Source organism: Schistocerca gregaria, chromosome 2, assembly GCF_023897955.1.
Source record: "Schistocerca gregaria isolate iqSchGreg1 chromosome 2, iqSchGreg1.2, whole genome shotgun sequence".
Classification (NCBI taxonomy): domain Eukaryota; kingdom Metazoa; phylum Arthropoda; class Insecta; order Orthoptera; family Acrididae; genus Schistocerca; species Schistocerca gregaria.
This window is the reverse complement of record NC_064921.1, coordinates 929162378-929185651: the sequence shown is the minus strand read 5'-3', so window position 1 is coordinate 929185651 and position 23274 is coordinate 929162378. Positions and strand designations below refer to the sequence as shown.

The 23274-nt window shown below is 38.6% G+C and overlaps 1 protein-coding gene across 14 annotated transcripts in view; it reads right to left on the bottom strand.

Annotated features, from left to right (window-relative positions):
• The window catches only part of LOC126335362 (choline-phosphate cytidylyltransferase A-like), a 135076-nt gene that overhangs the window by 40280 nt on the left and 71522 nt on the right, over nt 1–23274 (bottom strand). For 8 of the 14 annotated variants that reach the window (XM_049998562.1, XM_049998565.1, XM_049998563.1 and 5 more), the window contains 2 exons: nt 16652–16873; nt 4945–5154 (listed from right to left, as the gene is read on the bottom strand). In XM_049998562.1, coding sequence (XP_049854519.1) covers nt 4945–5154; nt 16652–16873 — 432 coding nt within the window. The remainder of the gene's footprint in view (nt 1–4944; nt 5155–16651; nt 16874–23274) is intronic. The other 6 variants (XM_049998566.1, XM_049998558.1, XM_049998559.1 and 3 more) reach the window with 1 other exon arrangement.

The window sequence follows — 23274 nt, the reverse complement described above, 5'->3', positions numbered from 1 at the left end:
TGTAAGAGTCTTGTTAATGTGAGAATAAACCTAACTGTACACTATTTTCTATCGTATGACTGTGTGTGTGTGTGTGTGTGTGTGTGTGTGTGTGTGTGTGTAATCCTCATAATCTTCAATCACCGTTCTGTGACGGTGCTAAATTACATGGAAATCAGAGTGCTGCATCTGTTCATTCAAGAAACTATTGGCTAGTAAGAGGAATCACTCAGTCTTGGAATAATTCCTATTGCTGGGCTGCAGTGAAAGCAGCAATAGTTAAGAAATTTCCTGTCAAGTAATTCAACTGACAACATATACTAGCCAATCGGGTGCATGGACAAACCTGTAGAAAACTTTGCAGAATTCTAGGCAAAAGATCCTACTATGGGATACTTCAGTTTTGAGGCAGTAGAGTGTTGCAGTATCACAATGCTCCTGTCAGCAGCAGGAGTGTTTTCGCATACACAGCAAGAAATTAAGAGATTAGGCAAAGATATTGCTTATACTGGATCAGCTGTTTTGTCATATATTTGTGACTGGGGGGGGGGGGGGGGGGGGGGGAAGCAGCTAATATAGAACAGATGTGTCTGGCTTAAAATCGGTAAGAAAGAAGACATGTTTCTCTAGAATGTTAGGTCTATATGTAATCTAAAGAGGATAAGTAGCTATTCACCACATAGATGAAGCACGGTGTGGCAGATAGACATAATGAAGAAGCTTGCTTTATCTGATGAAAGACATACTCTGATAGCTGTACAATATCTAGCAGTTTTTTTCACAGCACCTGTCAGCCACTCGACGACTCCCCTGTGTGTTGAGTAGCAATCTATCCCAACCTCGATCTTCCATTGTTCAAGTTTACATGTAATACTGTTATATGATCACTAAAGAATTAATACATAAACAATAAATTAAGAGTTCTAGTTTTGTGAATTGACTACATTATTTCTACATCTACATCTACATCCATACTCCGCAAGCCACCTGACGGTGTGTGGCGGAGGGTACCCTGAGTACCTCTATAGGTTCTCCCTTCTATTCCAGTCTCGTATTGTTCGTGGAAAGAAGGATTGTCGGTGTGCTTCTGTGTGGGCTCTAATCTCTCTGATTTTATCCTCATGATCTCTTCGTGAGATATCTGTAGGAGGGAGCAATATACTGCTTGAGTCTTTGGTGAAGGTATGTTCTCGAAACTTTAACAAAGCCCGTACCGAGCTACTGAGCGTCTCTCCTGCAGTCTTCCACTGGAGTTTATCTATCATCTCCATAACGCTTTCGCGATTACTAAATGATCCTGTAACGAAGCGCGCTGCTCTCCATTGGATCTTCTCTATCTCTTCTATCAACCCTATCTGGTATGGATCCCACAATGCTGATCAGTATTCAAGCAATGGGCGAACAAGCGTACTGTAACCTACTTCCTTTGTTTTCAGATTGCATTTCCTTAGGATTCTTCCAATGAATCTCAGTCTGGTATCTGCTTTACTGACGATCAACTTTATATGATTATTCCATTTTAAATCACTCCTAATGCATACTCCCAGATGATTTATGGAATTAACTGCTTCCAGTTGCTGACCTGATATTTTGTAGCTAAATGATAAGGGATCTACCTTTCTACGTATTCGCAACACATTACACTTGTCTACATTGAGATTCAATTGCCATTCCGTGAACCATGCGTCAATGCGCTGCAGATCCTCCTGCATTTCAGTACAATTTTCCATTGTTACAACCTCTCGATACACCACAGCATCATCTGCAAAAAGCCTCAGTGAACTTCCGATGTCATCCACAAGGTCATTTATGAATATTGTGAATAGCAACGGTCCTATGACACTCCCCTGTGGCACACATGAAATCACTCTTACTTCGGAAGACTTCTCTCCATTGAGAATGACATGATGCGTTGTGTTATCTAGGAACTCCTCAATCCAATCACACAATTATGCTCTTACTTTGTTCATTAAACGACTGTGGGGAACTGTATCAAATGCCTTGCGGAAGTCAAGAAACACGGCATCTACCTGTGAACCTGTGTCTATGGCCCTCTGAGTCTCGTGGACGAATAGCGTGAGCTGGGTTTCACACAACCGTCTTTTTCGAAACACATGCTGATTCCTACAGAGTAGATTTCTAGTCTCCAGAAAAGTCATGATGCTCGAACATAATACGTGTTCCAAAATTCTACAACTGATCGACGTTAGAGATATAGGTCTATAGTTCTGCACATCTGTTCTACATCCCTTCTTGAAAACGGGGATGACCTGTGCCTTTTTCCAATCCTTTGGAACGCTACGCTCTTCTAGAGAGCTACGGTACACCGCTGCAAGAAAGGGGCAAATTCTTTCGCGTACTCTGTGTAAAATCGAACTGGTATCCCATCAGGTCCAGCGGCCTTTCCTCTTTTGAGCGATTTTAATTGTTTCTCTATACCTCTGTCGTCTATTTCGATATCTACCATTTTGTCATCTGTGTGACAATCTAGAGAAGGAACTACAGTGCAGTCTTCCTCTGTGAAACAGCTTTGGAGAAGGACATTTAGTATTTTGGTCTTTAGTCTGTCATCCTCTGTTTCAGTATCATTTTGGTCACAGTGTGTCTGGACATTTTGTTTTGATCCACCTACCGCTTTGACATAAGACCAAAATTTCTTTTGATTTTCTGCCAAGTCAGTACATAGAACTTTACTTTCGAATTCATTGAACGCCTCTCGCATAGCCCTCCTCACACTACATTTTGCTTCGCGTAATTTTTGTTTGTCTCCAAGGCTTTCGCTATGTTTATGTTTGCTGTGAAGTTCCCTTTGCTTCTGCAGCAGTTTTCTAACTCGGTTATTTATAAGAACATTGACATGAACCATCATGGATTAAACTATTTAAATAATCTTCACCAAAGCCTATAGGCATTCCCGGATGTGGAGAATCATTCACTTCAAACTGATCCTGCTTGATACATGAAAACTATTTTCTGGCTTTTATCTTATGGCACTCAGCCCATATGTGGCACAAATAATTTGAATTATCCCACCCAATGCAAACAATATGACTTTCCACTTGACACGCCATTTCCTAATATTTGAACAACTTTCATCATCTTTAAATACACTAAATTCAATGTGCAATGGGAAGAATGATACTAGAACATCAAGTAGAAAGACATAACTGATAAATACATGTACATCCAAGCCTATGTGTTTTCCCCAGGTAAATTTTAAATGTGACAGTAAATTAAATATTTCAATATCCTTAATGTTGTATGCAGCAGGAGTTAATAACCTAACCACTGTTGATACTGTACAGTGTTCATTCAGTTTATCGATAATATTTCATGTGCAAATTCACATCACATAAATAAATAATTTTATGCTTGCCAAAGCCAAGTGCAGCAACACACACTGCACAAGGGTGTGTTGAAAAGTAATGCCTCTTAATTTTTTATTCTATTCTCAATATCAGTTGACATACTGTGTGTCATACATATTAATTAGTCGACTTTCCAACTTAGCTGACACAAGTCACAACCTTCTGCTGCTAGAGGGCACTGAGCTGTAGCTTGTAACATTCTGGTGTGTAATGTAATTATGTCAGTACATGAGAACAGTGAGCTGTAACCTAGTTTCCAACCATCTACAGATAGAGCACATTCTCCTTCAGCATGACAATGCCGGACCACACACGAGTGTTGCAACATCTGTAAAGTCTTATGTCTTGGGATCACTGTTATCGATCATCCTCCATACATTCCTGACACTGCCCCGTGTGATTTTTATCTGCTTCCAAAATTTAAAACAACAGCTTCAAGGACTTCACTTTAATAGTGATGAAGCAGTGCAAGCAGAGGTGAGGTTGTGGCTCTGTCATGAATGTCAAACATTCTACAGTGACAGTATCAACAAATTGGTTCCTCATTGGGAGAAATATGTTTGTCACCCGGGAGATGATATTGAGTAATAAATATGTAGACATGAAGAACAAAGATGTAGAATGTTAATGATGTTCGTTTTATTCAAAAAGCTTTAGGAGTTTCCACATTAAAAGAAACTGAAGGCGTTACTTTTCAGTACACCCTTGTAGATCACTGTGCAAGATGTGATATGTCATATAATCAGCTGTGTAGATTGTCAGTCCCATCACACAGTGACTTAATGGCTGTTGTCCACAGCACTGAGGGCAACACTCACACAGAAAGTGATCTGAGTAGGACAGACAGTTGCAAGATTTTTTGTGAAATGTTTTTCAAATGTTTTGCTATTGTTAGCAGGTCAGAAAGTGATATAAATCATCTTTGCTCTTCAGTCAGACGGATGGAATAGAAGAGCATCCTTGAAAAATCCAGGGAAAATGGGCTTAAACTCCCAACGTTTCACTTATTCTGTGTGATATTGCTACTAGACCACAAGCTTACACAACTCCAAAACAGCTCAATAACAGTACAACAACTGGTCCACAAACTTCAGCATCCTACAATGTCACCAATGTGTGTAGATGGTCAGACTTACAGTACTGATGATAAGAAAAGTTTACTGCTGCTTTATGCGAAGAATTCAAACTAAGTTCCTGTGGCAGCTAGCCAGAAGTCAGGTTTTATATCAGTCTACCTAAACAGTGGTGGAATAAATGACAAATGCACACTATTTCACTTTTAACATTTACATTTCTGAGATGTTCTGTAATACATTATCTGGGCAGTGCATCCAAGTGTACGTGAATATATCTTTTCCAACAGCTCTACATTATAACTGCAAGTCAAAATACGACCCACATATACATACATCACTACACATGCAACATAGTCCAATCACACATACACAACACAAACACAGTTGTACAAATGGAAACAGTACATTGCCTTACAAGAGAAAATGCTGACAAAACTCGAGGTGCTTTAAGCCGACATACCCAGCATTGGTACAGTTGCACACCAAAACAATGCTGAATAAATGTAACTTATTTAACAGACCTCATTTCGAATTCGGTGTACAGTGTGTTTCATTCTTCTTACCAAGGGGCCATCCCGCCCAAACAGCAGGAGGAACGTATCAATGAATTCACGTGATTTTTCTTCCCACTTCTGTAACATATCTACCTTCTTCTCACCAATATTCTCCATTACACGCTTTCCTTTATCTTTTAGTTCAACCATTTTGTTCTGCAAGCGGAACTTTTTCTCCTGGAAGAGTAAAAGAAAAAAAAAATTAATGGATGCACATAAATAATTGTAAACATTTTGAGGTATAACTCTGAATGAATTACACTGAAGAGCCAAAGAAATTGGTTCACCTGCCTAATACCGTGTAGAGCTCTCACAACCATGCAGAAGTGCCATAACACGATGTGGCATTGACTCAGTGTCTGCAGTGGTGCTGAGGTAACTGAAACCCTCAATCCAACAGGGGTGTCCATTAATCCATAAGAGTGCGAGGGGGTGGAGATCTCTTCTGAACAGCACCTTGCAAGACATTCCAGATATGCTCAATAATGTTCGCGTCTGGGGAGTCTGGTGGCCAATGGAAATGTTTAAACTCAGAAGAATGTTCTTGGAGTCACTCTGTCGCAATTGGGGACACGTGGGGTGTCACATTGTCCTGCTTGAATTGCCCAAGTCCATTGGAACGCACAATACATATGAAAAAATGCAGGTGATCAGACAAGATGCTTAGGTATATGTCACCTGTCAGAGTTACATCTAGATGTATCAGTAGTCCTGTACCACTCTAACTGCACACGCCACACACTATTACAGAACCTCCACGAGGTTGAACAGTCCCCTGCTAACACATAGGGTCCATGGACTCGTGAGGTTGTCTCCATACCCATACGCATCCATCCGCTTGATACAATTTCAAACGAGACTCGTCCGACCAGAAAACATGCTTCCTCTCATCAACAGTCCAATGTCAGTATTAATGAGCACAGGCGAAGCATAAAGCTTGGTGTCGTGCAGTAATCAAGAGTACAAAAGGGGACCTTCAGATCCAAAAACCCACATCGATGATGTTTCACTGAATGGTTTGCACGCTGACACTTGTTGATGGCCCAGCATTGAAATCTGCAGCAAATTGTGCAAGGGTTGCACTTCTGACACCTTGAACAATTTTGTTCAGTCGTTGTCAGTCCCATTCCTACAAAATCTTTTTCCAGCCACAGCATAATTGGAGATTTGAGGTTCTGTCAAATTCCTGATATTCATGGTACACTACGAAATGGTCATACATGAAAATCCCCAATACATCGCTACCTCAGAGGTGCTGTGTCCCATCATTCGTGTGCCAACTATAACATGACATTCAAACTCACTTAAATCTTGATACCCTGCCATTGTAGTAGCAGTAACTGATCTATCAACTGCACCACACACTTGTTGTCTTATATAAGCGTTTCCGACTGCAGCGCTTTATTCTGCCTGTTTACATATCACTGTATTTGAATATACATACCTATACTAGTTTCTTTGGTGCTTCAGTGTAGATGCATTACAATACCAGAACATAATAATTCTATTCAGTTATTTTCATTACAGAACATGAACCAAAATTTAAGATAACAAGACTGCAGCTTTTCATATAATTACTTGTACTGTTCTATCCGATTTTCCTCTTTTTGTTTATTTATAATTTTCACATTTTACTTAACAAATATTTTCCACATAAAGCACGTGAAGCTGAAACATAAGTAAAATATTAATAACTTATCGCTTTTTCAGCCGGTATTTGAAAATAAAATCATTCCATTGTCACCTTAAAATAATAATGCTGTTTATTGTATTCTCACCAGATAGTGACAAATATATTCGACAACTGTGCAGGAATCTGTAGATGGAATTGTTTAATCACTTCCTAAGGGTCTGGAGTGTCGATTTGGACATAACTAGGATTAATCAGATTCTTTTTAAGATAGACTTTGCATCATTTTTTGGATTCACTGGCTTACAACTTACTGTGTGAAGCCTCTTAATGTTATTTCCAATTTTGACAGTTTTTGAACATGCTTATGCTTGTCAGAAAACCACATATCCTGCAGTACCAATCAGTGGTGGATTTTTGAACATGACTCTGATCACTAAATTGGGGGACTAAGTTGTTATGCGTGTAAAATGCGTAGAAAGTTGATTCCTAATAGAATTCCAGTGTTACAACATCTACTCAAAACAATTATCAATACCTCAAATATTTTAAATATACTCTCTGACACAATGCTCCTAAGTACTTTTAAGCTGATCTCAGGAGAACTATTGAAAAAGTGAAGCAAGGAAAATTCAAGAGCCCTATAACTCTCTGTATCAACTAAAAAGCTCTCCTGGCCAAATTGAAATTCATTTGTCCACTTGGCAACAGTTGAATACAAAGAAGCAGAGTCTCTCAGTGTATTCTGGGAATCGGCATGAATGTCCTTTCCCTTCACATCTTTCTTTATGAAGTACTTAATCACTGCTCGAATCTCGAGTTTTTTCCATCTTCACAAATCACTATGCGGGAACAACAACAGTCACGACACCACCACAGCTCTCTTCCAAGAGCACTGACGTTGCACGTGTTTACAGGCAAGAGTCTAATGAATATCATGTGAACAACTCGTGCTGACCTCTTGTGGTGATTCCAAGAACTTTTCAAACCCTTGTAGCTGACTAAATATGGGGGAAGATTTCTGAATGCATAAATTCTGGAATAGCACTGCAAATGACAATGTGCATCTGGTTGCTTCTTTGTGCAAAGATATCCAACAGTGTCGATTTGGATCTTGGGTGACAATCTGTCACATAGAGAAAATTGTCTAGCCTGGCAATTGTAATATTAAACTGATTTTCAGCAAGATGTTAATGTGAAATGTTGTTTATGATGTTGAAGAAGACATAAGTCAAACTGACATCTGAGCATTTGTTGACTTGGTTATGTTAGTTGCAGAACAGCCTCTCTTACAACTCCACACATGACTACCCGAATCAACATGGATTTTGAAAAAGATGATCGTGTGAAACACAGCTCATGCCATTCATCCGTGAGACTCAGAGGGCCATAGACACGGGTTCCCAGGTAGATGCCATGTTTCTTGACTACCACAAGGCGTTTAATACAGTTCCCCCCAGTCGTTTAATGAACAAAGTATGAGCATATGGACTAAAAGACCAATTGTGTGATTGGATTGAAGAGTTCCTAGATAATAGAATGCACCATGTCATTCTCAATAGAGAGAAGTCTTCCGCAGTAAGAGCGATTCCAGGTGTGCCGCAGGGGAGTGTCGTAGGACTGTTGCTATTCACACTATATATAAATCACCTTGTGGATAACATCGGAAGTTCACTGAGGCTTTTTGCAGATGATGCTGTAGTACATCGAGAGGTTGTAACAATGGAAAACTGTACTGAAATGCAGGAGGATCTGCAACGAATTGATGCATGGTGCAGGAAATGGCAATTCAATCTCAATGTAGACAAGTGTAATGTGCAGCAAATACACAGAAAGAAAGATCCTTTATCAGTTAGCTACAATATAGCAGGTCAGCAACTGGAAGCAGTTAATTCCATAAATTATCTGGGAGTAGGCATTAGGAGTGATTTAAAAATGGAATGACCATATAAAATTAATCGTCGGTAAAGCATTTGGAAGAATCCTAAGGAAATGCAGTTCGAAAACAAAGGAAGTAGGTTACAGTACACTGCTTGAATACTGCTCACTGGTGTGGGATCTGTACCACATAGGGTTGACAGAAGAGGTAGAGAAGATCCAACGGAGAGCAGTGCGCTTCATTACAGGATCATTTAGTAATCGCAAAAGCATTATGGAGATGATAGATAAACTCCAGTTGAGGACTCTGCAAGAGAAACGCTCAGTAGCTCAGCATGGGCTTTTGTTGAAGTTTCACGAACATACCTTCACTGAGGAGTCAAGGAGTATACTGCTCCCTCCTACGTATATCTCATGAAGAGAGCATGAGGATAAAATCAGAGAGATCAGAGCTCACACAGAGGCATACCCACAATCTTTCTTTCCACAAATAATATGGGACTTGAATAGAAAGGATAACTGATAGAGGTACTCAAGGTACCCTCCGCCACACACCATCAGATGGCTTGCTGAGTATGGATGTAGATGTGGTTGTAATGTGGTATCTAAAATAAGAAGACAAACAATGGGACTCCCTAATACAAAAGAAATTCTGAAATGTGAAGATTCTGAGAAACAACTGGTCTGAAGAATGACAGCACGAAATAACCTACAAACTACTGGATCCATGACCAACATACCTACGTTGATAGACCCTTTACAAGGGTCAAATTCTTGTCTGAACTAATGACAGCCATCTAATATGAGTGTTGACCAATAGAATGCACACCTGGATATGTGAAAAAATGATTGAGAAGAAATGGTCAAGAGGTAGTTCAATTTTAAATTATGTGGAACAACTAGATATCCTTCATGAGACTTGTGAAAAAGAGATGTGGAGAAACAATTATTTGCATTGAGGGGGAGAGACTATACCCAACCAGGTATCAAAGTTAAGAAAAATAGATTTGTAATGCAAGGAAAAATAAATATTGATGGGCCTCACAGAGAATAGAAATATAAAACAAGAAGAGTAATGGGGAACACACATAATGAAGAGGAAATAGGAACATGTAGAAGTGTCTCAGTTGAAAAAACAAAACACTCATTGGGCCAATAGAACACATCAAGACATATACTGGAGAAAGCAAAGCTGCAGGGAGTGTTATGAATGTGCTTCCAATTGTAGATCATGTTTTGACCAGTTTTTATATTTTTGTAAGCTCTGTGCAGGTTCTAGGCTTAGTAATATGAAAGGGTCTTTTATATCTTTTGTTAAGTCTTTTACTGCAACTAGTTTAAGAAAGCACATTTTTAGTTATCATTAAATTCTTACAATGTGATACTATATATTTTTCTCCAGCATTAACCAAACTAGGTCATTACCTGATCTAATTATTCCAGTGTTTTCCATAATGAAGAGAATACTAAGAAACATGATTAGTAGGACACACAATAAATAATTAAGTGAGGGAAGCAATTCCTCTGTCATGACCAGTATCTTCTAATACTACCATAGTTTGCACCTTTAATTAAAACATTTTCGTTCTTTTTTCTGGACTATTTTGCTGGTAGAGGTTTTGTAAAGGGATAAATATGTGTTTATTGTTTTATGTATAGGCTGTTCTTGTTGAGCTCTACTCAAAACTGTATGGGTAGGCTCCAGTTCTAAGGATCTTAGGAAAATCTGTGTGTTGGACTAAAAATTATCAATTAGTAGTATTATCTTGTTCAAATGAGAGGTATTAAGATGGTCCAGTACATTGAGGGGAAAAAGTGAGGATCAACCTCAAACCTGTACATAGTATACACTTTATGTATTCTTCCCTATATTCTGTCCCCAAAAAGGTGTAAGTATTTTATTGGATATGGGAGTATCCAGAACTGTTCATGAAATTGAGCTATCTGAATGCAAAATATAATTTTACTTGGACATTTAGTCCTGGGAGCAGACAAGGTGGTGTTTTCCTAAAGAACTAAAACTTGTACAGCCTCAAAAACTCCTGAGCTGATTGCCAACTGTATTTACCACAAAACATATTTAATGATACTTAAAGGATAGAGTATTACTACTTCCTATTACGATTCCATTCCATAATTTTTAAAGCTATACCAAGTACTGAAAATGTGCAATAAACTTTCTACTTACAAAAAGCCATTTCTTTAGTACATAACCCACTGAAACAGATGAAAATATAGCCAATTCCTTGCCAACTATAAAATGACACATTGAGTATAACTTTCATCCAATATTTGTAAACTGTGTCAACTCCCTACATAATCATCTGGAAAGTTATATTTAAACCAATATGCTAGCCAGAATTGGAAGCACATCTTCTCATCAATTTAATACCATTACAACCAGGTGTGTTGCATCTTTTACAGTAATGGGCCAAGTACATATTTCCAATAAAATTTCAAGTCACTGACCATTCCCCAGCAACGACATATAGTGTTCATTCATTTCCAAAATTGAATGAAATTAAGAAGACAAACTTCAAGACACCATGCAACTATTGCTATTTGTTTCTCAACAACAACTTCTTAGTTTCCTTGATAATGGTTTGAAGAAAAGGAAATGTGTACATGTTGATTAGATTCTCTGAGTAGAATGTAATATTGACTAAAGAAAATATACTCACAAATCAGCAAAAATAATATTGACTGCATTTTATATTACAGCAATAAAATAAATCCAAAATTAATTTATTCCAAGTTAGCTGCCTTTATAGAAAAACTTGTCATTGAATCTGCAATTTATAGGAAAAATGTTGGCAGAGAAACACTATAAAGCGTATATAGCAGAACATCACACATACTGTTATCTTATTAGCGTTTTGTTGTTGTTGTTACTTGACAAGGTGATGTGCTAACCCAGCCATAGCACGATTTAATTTGTCATGTAACTAAGTACAGCCACGTTTCAATTCAAAGCATTGTGCTTTATTACCTCGCAATGCGAAAAAGAAAAATAAACATTACAAGCATTCGAATAAACATGACAGGCATCTGTGGAAAACATCTTCATGCGAATCCACAACAACTTGCTGTTAACAACCTTAATTTTATGGATAGTAAGGACAAGAAAGACGTGATGCCAACAACAGAGGCAGGAGAGGGTGCAAGCAAATGTTGACATGCAAAAGTGAAGTCAATGGAAGGAGGGACACAATGCTGAATGGAGCAGGACTCAAGTAAATTTTTAGTAACATGTTATGGGACCAATTTGCTTAGGTCATCAGTCCATAAGGCAGGATTCAAGTACCTGCCCGAAAGAAGAACAAGTAAAATGCACAAAATTGATGAAGTAAATACGTGTATTACTAAATGGAAATTTCTGCAATATTATTAACGATGTAGAGAAAACCATCTCTGCAAAACCATCACTGCTTTCGTTGCATAAAAACTATACGTTCAGGGTAGCAAAGGAACTCTTGAGATAAGACTGTCCGTCACTGGAATCTTGTTTTGGAAAGAGCCTAAATATAGGAGTTATTTTTTTTATTTTTAATAAACAGTGCACAGTAAGCAAATAGTGAAAAATCACATTATTTGACGAGTATAATTAAACAACAGTGCAAAGCAACATTTCATTGCACAGTAAATAAATAGTGAAAAATCACATTACTTGACGAGTATTATTAAACAACAGTGCAAGGCAACATTTCATTGTTGAGAATGTAGAGTTTCATTTTGTAGCCATTTCTCCTCTATGGCTATAACATGAGAACATCGAATTATCATGCAGACACGGGCAGGAAAAAGTTAGAAATGTAGAGAGAAACAAAGCTGAACTTATAAATTAACTAAGGAGCACCAACCTTCCCCTCTTCATTTCATGGAAAAATTTTTGCAGCAAAATGGTTCCCTAACTACTAATGTCATACCATCATGATCAGGGGCCGCCACAGCATGCCAAACTGCACACGCGCACAATGTACAGACCGCGAGAAGACCACGGCCCTTCCTGTCATTTGGGTTTGCTCTATTGTTCTCGGAAGTACCCAGAACAGCATGACATTTCGTTTAGCATTGTAGTGCAGCATGTTGTGGTCAGTACAACTCTCCGAGTTTGGCAGAATTGTGGTGTCAGCGACATTTACTCTTCGCTATTTGTTCGTGGTATGTAATATGTTCATAGGTCCAGGGGCAGTCTAGTGATCTATTGGCACAATCCCTTAAAATGAATGGAAATTACAGAAGAGAGGGCTCAGAATTCTCAATTCGCATTAAGTGACAGGAACTGCTTATTTGGTACAAAACAACATTATAGTACCATACATAAAGAATTTAAACTTTTAGATGAGAGTGGAAGAGCAAAAAATCACAATGATAGACAGATGGAGTTCATTGTTCTGTAGATCAAGAAGCACTTTGTGCTAACATTGCAGATATGGAGCACTTTAAGATATTGGTGGTACAAATAGCAAAATTTCTGAAGTTGCACCCATTAATCCATTTTCAGTTGCAACAAATTTCAATGGATATGAACAAAGAGTATGGAGACTTAATTTATTACTGCAAACTACATTGGTTAAGTCAAGGGGCACACCTGGAATGATTTTTCAATTTAAATTTCGCTATTGTTGAATTTTTCAAGGAAAAAGGGATGGATTGTTGACTTAGCATTTTAAGTGGACTTGACTGCACTCTAACCACAGTGAGACATCTCTCAGTAATTTCTTTTCGATTTGATGAGGATCCGTTTAAAAAGGAAATCACATTGTGGAAGGGACACTTTCTCACACGGACTATCCAGTTCCCTGAACTCACTGGCATTAAAGAAAGCACGAAGGTTGAAGCATTCATTGTGACCTTGCAAGAATTAAAATAATAGTTCCATAAAGGTTTTGAGGACACTGTCAATCTTACATCTATTTTCAAGACAGTTTGCCGTTTCAGTTGAAAGTGCACCAGTGCATGTGCAGATTTAACGAATGATCTGAAAGGTAATTCCAGTTTTAATTACAAACTGTTTTACGTTGAAACTCTCCAGGACGACTACATTGCTTTTCTCAGGTAGATTTTTCAAGTCTGATAAGGATGTTTCAAAAGCGCTACAGTACTTCACGATTATGAGGCAACTTGAGTGCAAAACTCTGTAAAATTGTCTGTGTCTGTCAGTATGCCAATAGATTGTACCAGATATAAATTATATTACATCTTCGGCACACCAAAAATAATTAACTAATACTGAAAACTTGTTTTGTTTGTGATTCGTGTTGTTGAGAAATGTTAAATACAAGACCAAGTCATACACAGTATGAATGTACTGTCGTTTAAATGTGTTGTTTTCATTGTTTTGCCGTCTTCTCCCTCCTCACACTCAGATAGTGTGGTGTGGTAGTTGGGGAATGTGAAGAGAGGCTCAGTGCTTTGGCGCTTGGGCTCGGGCATGGCCCACAAGCCAAAATCTTGGCCACTCCTGGCATAGATCCAAATTTCATAGAACTAGTCCAGAGTCTTGCAAAGAATAATGTCTGTAGTAATAATAAATCAAGTGTCTCATGTGAACCTGAAAAAATAATGGTTGATGCTTTTACTGCTCTTAAATAAGCACCATATGTTCACCTTTTCTGGAGAGAACCTGTCAATGTAACACTACTTCATGATTTGTGCATCAATTTTGCTGATTTTACATTCAAGTAGCTTTGCAGTTGGTCTCACAAGGCTGAGTAGACCTTTTTCCAGACCTTTCCACCAGAAAAAATCTGTAGCTGGCAATAGTGATCGAACACATGTCCTCAGCTTTTACTATACGCCATTCATCATAAGAATAAATCTGATGTAAACAAACACAAAGATTGTCAGCAGCCATAGCTCTTGTACACCGGTGTTGTTCTGCTCTTGGAAGTAGGTCCAACTTGCGTATTAGAGATTTTACTACTATGTCACTGTAAATGAAACTAAGACCTTCTGATGTACTAACAGCCATCAATGTTTGTCTTAATCATACTTTAGCTATGTAATTTTTATTTTAAGCGCCACTTGCGCTGTGACTGTCTCATTGTTCATAAGTACCGCACAAATGGATGACACTGCTTCGTGTTTCGTAGTGAAACGTGTGCAGAGCACCACTAATGGCTAGAAACAAGTTGTTCTTAATGTTTTTCCACAACGTTACAGAGAAAAATGAGCTCTGACATTTGTAGAGAAACACGATTTAATAAATATTAGAGATGTGATTGCGACTGTAATCATGGCATAATTGATAGTCTCGTTTCTTGATAATTAAGTGGGCTGGTGGGTGGTAGTTCAAAACTCAGTGTAATCAATTTTTTTTTTTTTTTTTTTTTTTTTTTTTTTTTTTTTTGCGTTTCAATACGTACGACACCTAAATATGAAATTTATCAATATACGGTAATTAACTCATTCTTAACAAACATTTTTTCAAGAAAAATGCACATCATCTAGTTTCTAATTACATATAACATGCAGAATTCTGGTTTTCATTGCAAACACAAATTCTTAATTATCGATATATTATAAAAGATTGTTACAAATTTTGAAGTAAAAAAACATTACACAATTAGATTTTTTGGAGAAAAATGTAAAATCAAAAACTTTTTGTTTGAATATGACCAGTGTTTTATTGGATAGATGTGGCCTCACATGAGCCAGAGTGATAAGTATTGTAGAAACATAGAAAATAATTTTCACAATGTCGAGCACACGGTACAAATGCTGTATTTTTACAGTTGTCACCATACCACTGCTATCTGAACCCAATAGAATTGATCTGGAGCTAAGTTAAGGGATTTGTCGTGAGAAATAACAAGACATTTAAACTGCCAAACTTGCTCGAACTAATGCACGAAGCTTGTTGACACATCACTGCTGAACGATGGCAAAACGCAGAACAGCACATCGTAAAAAAGGAGGAAGAGGAAATGTGGACTTTTTGGTGGCTTGGGATCGTGTTGTCAATCGCCTCATTATCAGTGTGGCAATACTGAAATATACTGCTTTGCTCGGAGTCCAATAAGGAAGAAGTTCAGATATTACCCGATGACTGACTATAATACCTTCAGTGGCTTCAATATTTAGCTACACGGTGAAGTCCCAGCAGTGCGCTTTTATGCTGCATATAGCTCATGGAGAAAAATTACCCTTGTTAAAATCAGGAATTTTCATCACTCTTATTTTTAATTACAGTACTATGTTAGCTAAGATCGAGAGCATGTTTTCCTTTGGATCACCTAAGATGTGTATGCCTGTGTTTTACCATTATTTCCTTCTGGTCAAGAATTAAATTACATTTACATCTTTGCTACAACTGTTCACATCTCTTAGTTGGACCAGGTGCTGGCCAGTGCTTTCAAAGTAAACTGCACCGGTAAAGCTGTTGACCCATATTATCGCAGAGTCGATGTATGCATAATGCACAGCATTAAACATATCCCCATTTCCGTACTTGACTGTGCTCGAGACAGACTGGCTTCTGCTCCACGTGAAACGAAATCCTATGGGGTTCCAGCAAATGCAGGAAAATACATATTGTAATGTTTACCTGAAAATTATTCTTATGGTGAACAGAGTATAACCCAAAAGGCTCATCACTAGCCCATAGAATCAATTTGGTTTTGCAACTGCCATATTAGATTTTAGTGTTGTGACATTGTAAGACTCGAAAGGCCACGTGTCACACCAAAAGAGTGTGTGATATCTAATGGAGTAGAGACAATGTGACAGACGAGGAAACTGAATAATATATAATAAAATCAATTGGCATGAACTTGAACAAAGAGCCGGGATTATCACCCGAGGCTGAAACAGCAGACAACAAATCAACAGGCAGCACTGTGGAACATAGCGACAACATTGGGGAAGGTAGTTTTAGGGACACTACGTGCAAAGCACTATGGGCAGCTTCTCTGAGAAATATTGTATGTTATGTTACTGGTCTTGTTCTAAATGGGTACTTCATTCAGTGGTGCTTAAAGACGTGTATTGTGCCTCAGAACTCCACTGGTAAAAGTACTAGAGTGTATGCTGTCACTGCCTCCCCTCCCTTCTTTTCGGGCACCAACACAATTGTGCTGCCATCATGGCCATATTACTAATCTGGTTTGCCAAATAATATTATTTGTATTACATCACCATGAAGTAACAGCTGGAAAAACTTACATTCAGGAAAGAAACATTTAACTCCTTTGCAGAATATCCTCTTGCAAGATTTCTTCGTACATAAATGTCATAGTCTCGCACTATTCTTGCCACTATATCTGATGTGGAAACTCCTTCTGTTCGTTCCGTGGCTGCAAACATCCCTTTTTCTTTTAGTCGTGCATATACATCGGTGCCATCTTCTGTCATATAAGGCATCTCATCATGTGCCACAAAATCAATCTGCACAACAAGCAAGTAATGAAAATTAAATCTTCTTTAAACATTTTACAAGAACTTGCTCTTTTGCTGTTAGTTGTGCTAACTTTACAGACAAAACTAGCATAGTTCAAAGTTAAGTATAGTATCATGACTAAACACACAGAATTATTAACCAACATACACATATGAGTAACATAAGTTAGTGGCAAGTGATGTGTTCAGGTTAATTGACTTTGTACTTAACATGTACAATAAACACACAAAGATCAGCAACGGTTTATGAATTATTTTGAAAGTTTTAAGCAAGTGTAGTACAATTATAAACAACAAATTTATTTTTCCATCTTCTTTAGGTATCCTTTAATATCTAATAGAGAAAACATTCTAAATTCACTTTCCAGTACACTTGATAATGACTTCCCATTACCAAGAAAAGTTACTGAAACTATGTTGCAAATCTTCAGAAAACCATGATATGGAAAATAGGCCAGACGAGTATAAATGGACTTGCACTCTGAGGGTTTCTTACAAACGTAATTATGCATATAGATGATAATAATAATAATAATAATAATAATAATAATAATAATAATAATAATAATTTTGCATGGCTCAATGGCCTGGTGCAAGTATTTCTATTGGATGTCACTTCAGAAACTTGTGTGTCCCTAACTCACCTACAGTTGAATGTGGATTCTGAACCACATGTTGTTTCAGGTCATCACATCAATAAGAGGTGAAAACTAGGTTGAAACAACGAAATATTCATAGTCTGATCAAGATCCAATCCAATGACCTCTCGGTTTCCAAGTACACTGTTTACCACTAGACCACCAGGCATGATATGTATGTAGACAATTCACCTACAGATTTTAATCAGTGAGTTTGCAAATATCATCGTATGTGACGTCATTTGCACTGACTTAAAAGCTTTTTATTTACACTGCCAAGGGATTTTGAATTTTTTGCTTTTCTTGTACTATGAAACCTTACTGCGTGCTGAACTTAATGATTCTATGTCAATGGGAAGTACCCTACAGGGTTTGATAAGCCAGTTCACAATTATGCAACTTTTGATTGCATCAACTTGGAAGCTTCAGTTTTTATACCATCTTGATACATCTACCACTTCCTACGAAAAAGGGGCCCTATGAGTTGGACAGAGAGCTAGATGGAGAACAAAGTGATCCTATAATGGTTAGGGTTTTCTGACAAATACAAAACCCTAAAAAGGAAAACACTCCACAGATTTTTTTATAACAGGGAAATGAAATGCAGAATTATTTGCGTATCTGCTAATACTCAACAGCTGTTAAATTCATTTCATTTTTCTACAAGTGGTATTGTGATGTAGACCTGCCACAATGCTTTTTCCTTTATAACGAACTACACACAAGCTGCAAAACACCACCACTACTGTGCACCGAAAATATTGACTTTTATCTTACAATTGAAAATAACATTCATAAACTTTCAATCCTGACAAATGTTATCAAAATTATTGATTAGTAGAGTTTGCATTTGGGTGCTCACAAGTGTACTGTCAGATTTTTTATGTTCTTTATTACACAGTGCACTCGGTTAATGGTTCCCATAGTATATAATGGGAACATATGCTATACAGCTGCATGTGGTGAATGCAGGCTTGAGAATGCCTTTTTCGAAATTAACCAATTAAAGATTTTTCGTTGGTATATACTTTCCCAGCTTCAGTCCAATGATGGAAAGACAGAGTAACAAATAAAGACAAGTTAAGAGAAAGAAAAATGAGAAGATAAAAAACAGTGCAACTAAGGACTAGGAGTGAAACACACAAGGAGATGGGGAAAACTGGAAAAATAGAAGAAGACAAAAAAGTAAATGTGTAAAAAATAAAGAAATACTACTAAAAATGTCAGGCTGACAATTCTTCGTGAACTTAACCAACATTGTTGTTGTTGTTGTTGCTGTAGTGGTCTTCAGTCCTGAGACTGGTTTGATGCAGCTCTCCATGCTACTCTATCCTGTGCAAGGTGCTTCATCTCCCAGTACCTACTGCAACCTACATCCTTCTGAATCTGCTTAGTGCATTCATCTCTTGGTCTCCCTCTACGAGTTTTACCCTCCACGCTGCCCTCCTGTACTAAATTGGTGATCCCTTGATGCCTCAGAACATGTCCTACTAACTGATCCCTTCTTCTAGTCAAGTTTTGCCACAAACTCCTCTTCTCCCCAATTCTATTCAATACCTCCTCATTAGTTACGTGATCTATCCACCTTATCTTCAGCATTCTTCTGTAGCACCACATTTCGAAAGCTTCTACTCTCTTCTTGTCCAAACTAGTTATCGTCCATGTTTCACTTCCATACATGGCTACACTCCATGCAAATACTTTCAGAAACGGCTTCCTGAAACTTAAATCAAAACTCGATGTTAACAAATTTCTCTTCTTCAGAAACACTTTCCTTGCCATTGCCAGTCTACATTTTATATCCTCTCTACTTCGACCATCATCAGTTATTTTGCTCCCCAAAGAGCAAAACTCCTTTACTACTTTAAGTGTCTCATTTCCTAATCTAATTCCCTCAGCATCACCAGACTTAATTTGACTACATTCCATTATCCCCATTTTGCTTTTGTTGATGTTCATCTTATATCCTCCTTTCAAGACACTGTCCATTCCATTCAACTGCTCTTCCAAGTCCTTTGCTGTCTCTGACAGAATTACAATGTCATCGGTGAACCTCAAAGTTTTTATTTCTTCTCCATGGACTTTAATACCTACTCCAAACTTGTCTTTTGTTTCCTTTACTGCTTGCTCAATATACAGATTGAATAATATCAGGGAGAGGCTACAACCCTGTCTCACTCCCTGCCCAACCACTGATTCCCTCGACCTTTATAACTGCCATCTGCTTTCTGTACAAATTGTAAATAGCCTTTCGATCACTGTATTTTACCCCTGCCACCTTCAGAATTTGAACCAACATTAATATCTCAAAGTCATAAATTGATCACATGTACATCTAGATCTACATTCATACTCCGCAAGCCACCCAACGGTGTGTGGCAGAGGGCACTTTACGTGCCACTGTCATTACCTCCCTTTTCTGTTTCAGTCGCGTATGGTTCGTGGGAAAAACGACTGACTGAAAGCCTCCATGCGCGCTCGAATCTCTCTAATTTTACATTCGTGATCTCCACGGGAGGTATAAGTAGGGGGAAGCAGTATACTCGATACCTCATCCAGAAACGCACCCTCTCGAAATCTGGCGAGCAAGCTACACCGCGATGCAGAGCGCCTCTCTTGCAGAGTCTGCCACTTGAGTTTGCTAAACTTTTACGTAACGCTATCACGCTTACCAAATAACCCTGTGACGAAATGCGCCGCTCTTCTTTGGATCTTCTCTACCTCCTCCGTCAACCCAATCTGGTACGGATCGCACACTGATGAGCAATACTCAAGTATAGGTCGAACGAGTGTTTTGTAAGCCACCTCCTCTGTTGATGGACCACATTTTCTAAGGACTCTCCCAATGAATCTCAACCTGGTACCCGCCATATCAACTATTAATTTTATATGATCATTCCATTTCAAATCGTTCCGCACGCATACTCCCACATATTTAACAGAAGTAACTGCTACCAGTGTTTGTTCCGCTATCATATAATCATACAATAAAGGATCCTTCTTTCTATGTATTCACAATAGATTACATTTGTCTATGTTAAGGGTCAGTTGCCACTCCCTACACCAAGTGCCTATCTGCTGCAGATCTTCCTGCATTTCGCTGCAATTTTCTAATGCTCAACTTCTCTGTATACTACAGCATCATCCGCAAAACGCCGCATGCAACTTCCGACACTATCTACTAGGTCATTTATATATATTGTGAAAAGCAATGGTCCCATAACACTCCCCTGTGGCACGCCAGAGGTTACTTTAACATCTATAGACGTCTCTCCATTGATAACAACATGCTGTGTTCTGTTTGCTAGACACTCTTCAATCCAGCCACACAGCTGGTCTGATATTCCGTAGGCTCATACTTTGTTTATCAGGCGACAGTGTGAAACTGTATCGAACGCCTTCCGGAAGTCTAGGAAAACAGCATCTACCTGGGAGCCCGTATCTAATAATTTCTGGGTCTCATGAACAAATAAAGCGAGTTGGGTCTCACACGATCGCTGTTTCCGGAATCCACCATGAGGCCTTACCTGAAAAACTAGCCAGCAAAGGAGAAGTCAAAGGACTGGCTTTCCCACCATGATAACATTCCTGGTCACAGACTGTTTTTGACTCAAAACGAAGATGATAATTTTGCACCATCTTATTGGCTGGTTCTTATTACCCTGTTCTACATAATGAAAAGGGGCATAAAAGGGAAGTGCTTCAAGGCATAGAGAAAGGAAAATAATGCTCTTTAAACATGTGAAACAGCTCTTTTTTCTTTTTTTTTTTTTTTTTGGGGGGGGGGGGGGGGGAGGAAACCACAATGTTAGTTGATTCTTCTGTTGCTGCTGGTAGGACAACTTCATATTTATGTTCATCATAACTTCATATTTATAAATGAAAAGCACAGAAGAGTTGACATTTTATGGTGTCGTATTTCAAAGATACAGATGAGAGTTGCAGCTTCATACTGAAATGATGTCAAGTAACGTCAGGATTTGGTCCAAAACATGGAAACACTGCAAGACATGCTTGCCTGAGCATGAATACAGTTGTTTGCCAAGCATGGTTGACTGTTTTATTTGACCATGAGCGGTACCTGTGCAATGTTCTCTTAACATTGCAAGTGTCAGTTGCAGTGAGAACTGTGCTGGCATAAACTGTTGCTAGCACACCGCTCGGCAAAGATGTAGCAAGAAAATCTATAGTAGGTGATGGATCAAGCACACCTATCAGGAGAGTGGCCAAAGACAGACTCGCACCCAACATGCTGCCAACACCCTCATCGCCGCAAGTATTTAGATCGCTGCCACTGACTGGAGGGCTCCATCTCCCTCTCAGTTGCTAGCTCACTGCCTCAGTCACTAGCTCAGTCTCAGTCATTAGCACAGCTGCTCAGTCACTGTCACACCACCAACTCGCACTCCAATTTGGCATCTATCATTCATGGCATAGCGGGACTTTTACTTCACTAGCAGTGAGGCTAATGAGGACTAATATTAAAGAGATTGTAACACAACACAAGGAGCTGTAAAAGTTTAAGTACATATATAATCTTGTTAATACATGTGTGCAGTTGTATTGTAGAAAGAGGGGACTGGCCACCAAAAAACCTCCTCTTCTCTACTGTGTCAACAAGGACACGGGAGTGACATTGAGGATAACATAGTGCAGACTGAAGATAGTCAACTTGGCCGAAGATTTTGCTTGCTTCTGTTGTGTTTTAGCTTTCAGGGTGCTCATTTCTATTTGCTGAATTATTGTTGTGATCTTGCACATACTCTATAGAACTAAGCACATTTCTCTTTTCAGGGGCTCTGCTTGTTTTTTGCTATAATGTACATGTGTAAACTATGAATTCCCCGCCCCCTCCACCCCCTGTCCCCTTGTCACAGCTGCAGACAGCTAATGTGATGGATCTAACACAAACTTTCAGTTTCAGAACCAACAAATTGGTACTCTACTGAAGATGGTACAACAACTGCTGGCTGCACAAGCTGCATCAGCTGCACAAGAAAGCAATCAAACAGCCCAACACGTGCCTTCTACCAGCATACCACCATTTTTTTCTGGCCATCATGTGAACTTTCAGTTAGACAAGTTCCTCAGTAACTTTGCTTAATCATGCCACATATGAAAAGTTAGGATCACCACACCTTTTTAAATCTAGCAAGCACCTCACTGCTTACAGCTGACACGAAATTCCAGAGCTCTGACAGTGTAGTTTGCTGCCACTTACAAATCTCATACTAGGACAGTGAATTTTACTGTGTTGAAATCAAGATACCGTGAAAACATATTCAGTTTAGAGGGCTTTGATTTGTTTTGACTTAGCATCCAAGACAATGTATTTTCAGTATCAGCTTTTGCACCACAAGACAATGTCGTTAGTTTGCTTAACTATTTTCAGAAGGAATGGGAAAAAGCTAGTAACTTTTTAGCACATGTCACATTGAAAGACAATGCATGGCCTACGTTTTTCTGGGCCCACCCCACACCAATTGCTTTAAGAGAAAAAGTAGCCAGTGAATTAAAGAATTGTAAGACAACAGTGTAATTGCTCCCATTCAAGTTAGTCAATGGGCAAGTCCTCTTGTTTTGTTGCCTAAGCCTTCTGGTTGCATTCGCATTTGCGCTGACTTCACGTCTACAGTCAACCCACAGACAGTAGTTGACACTTACCCATTACCTTGCCCTGAGGAACTCGTGGACAGACTTGGTGCAGGACATTACTTTTCCACGATAGGTTTGCATGACGCCTACTAGCAA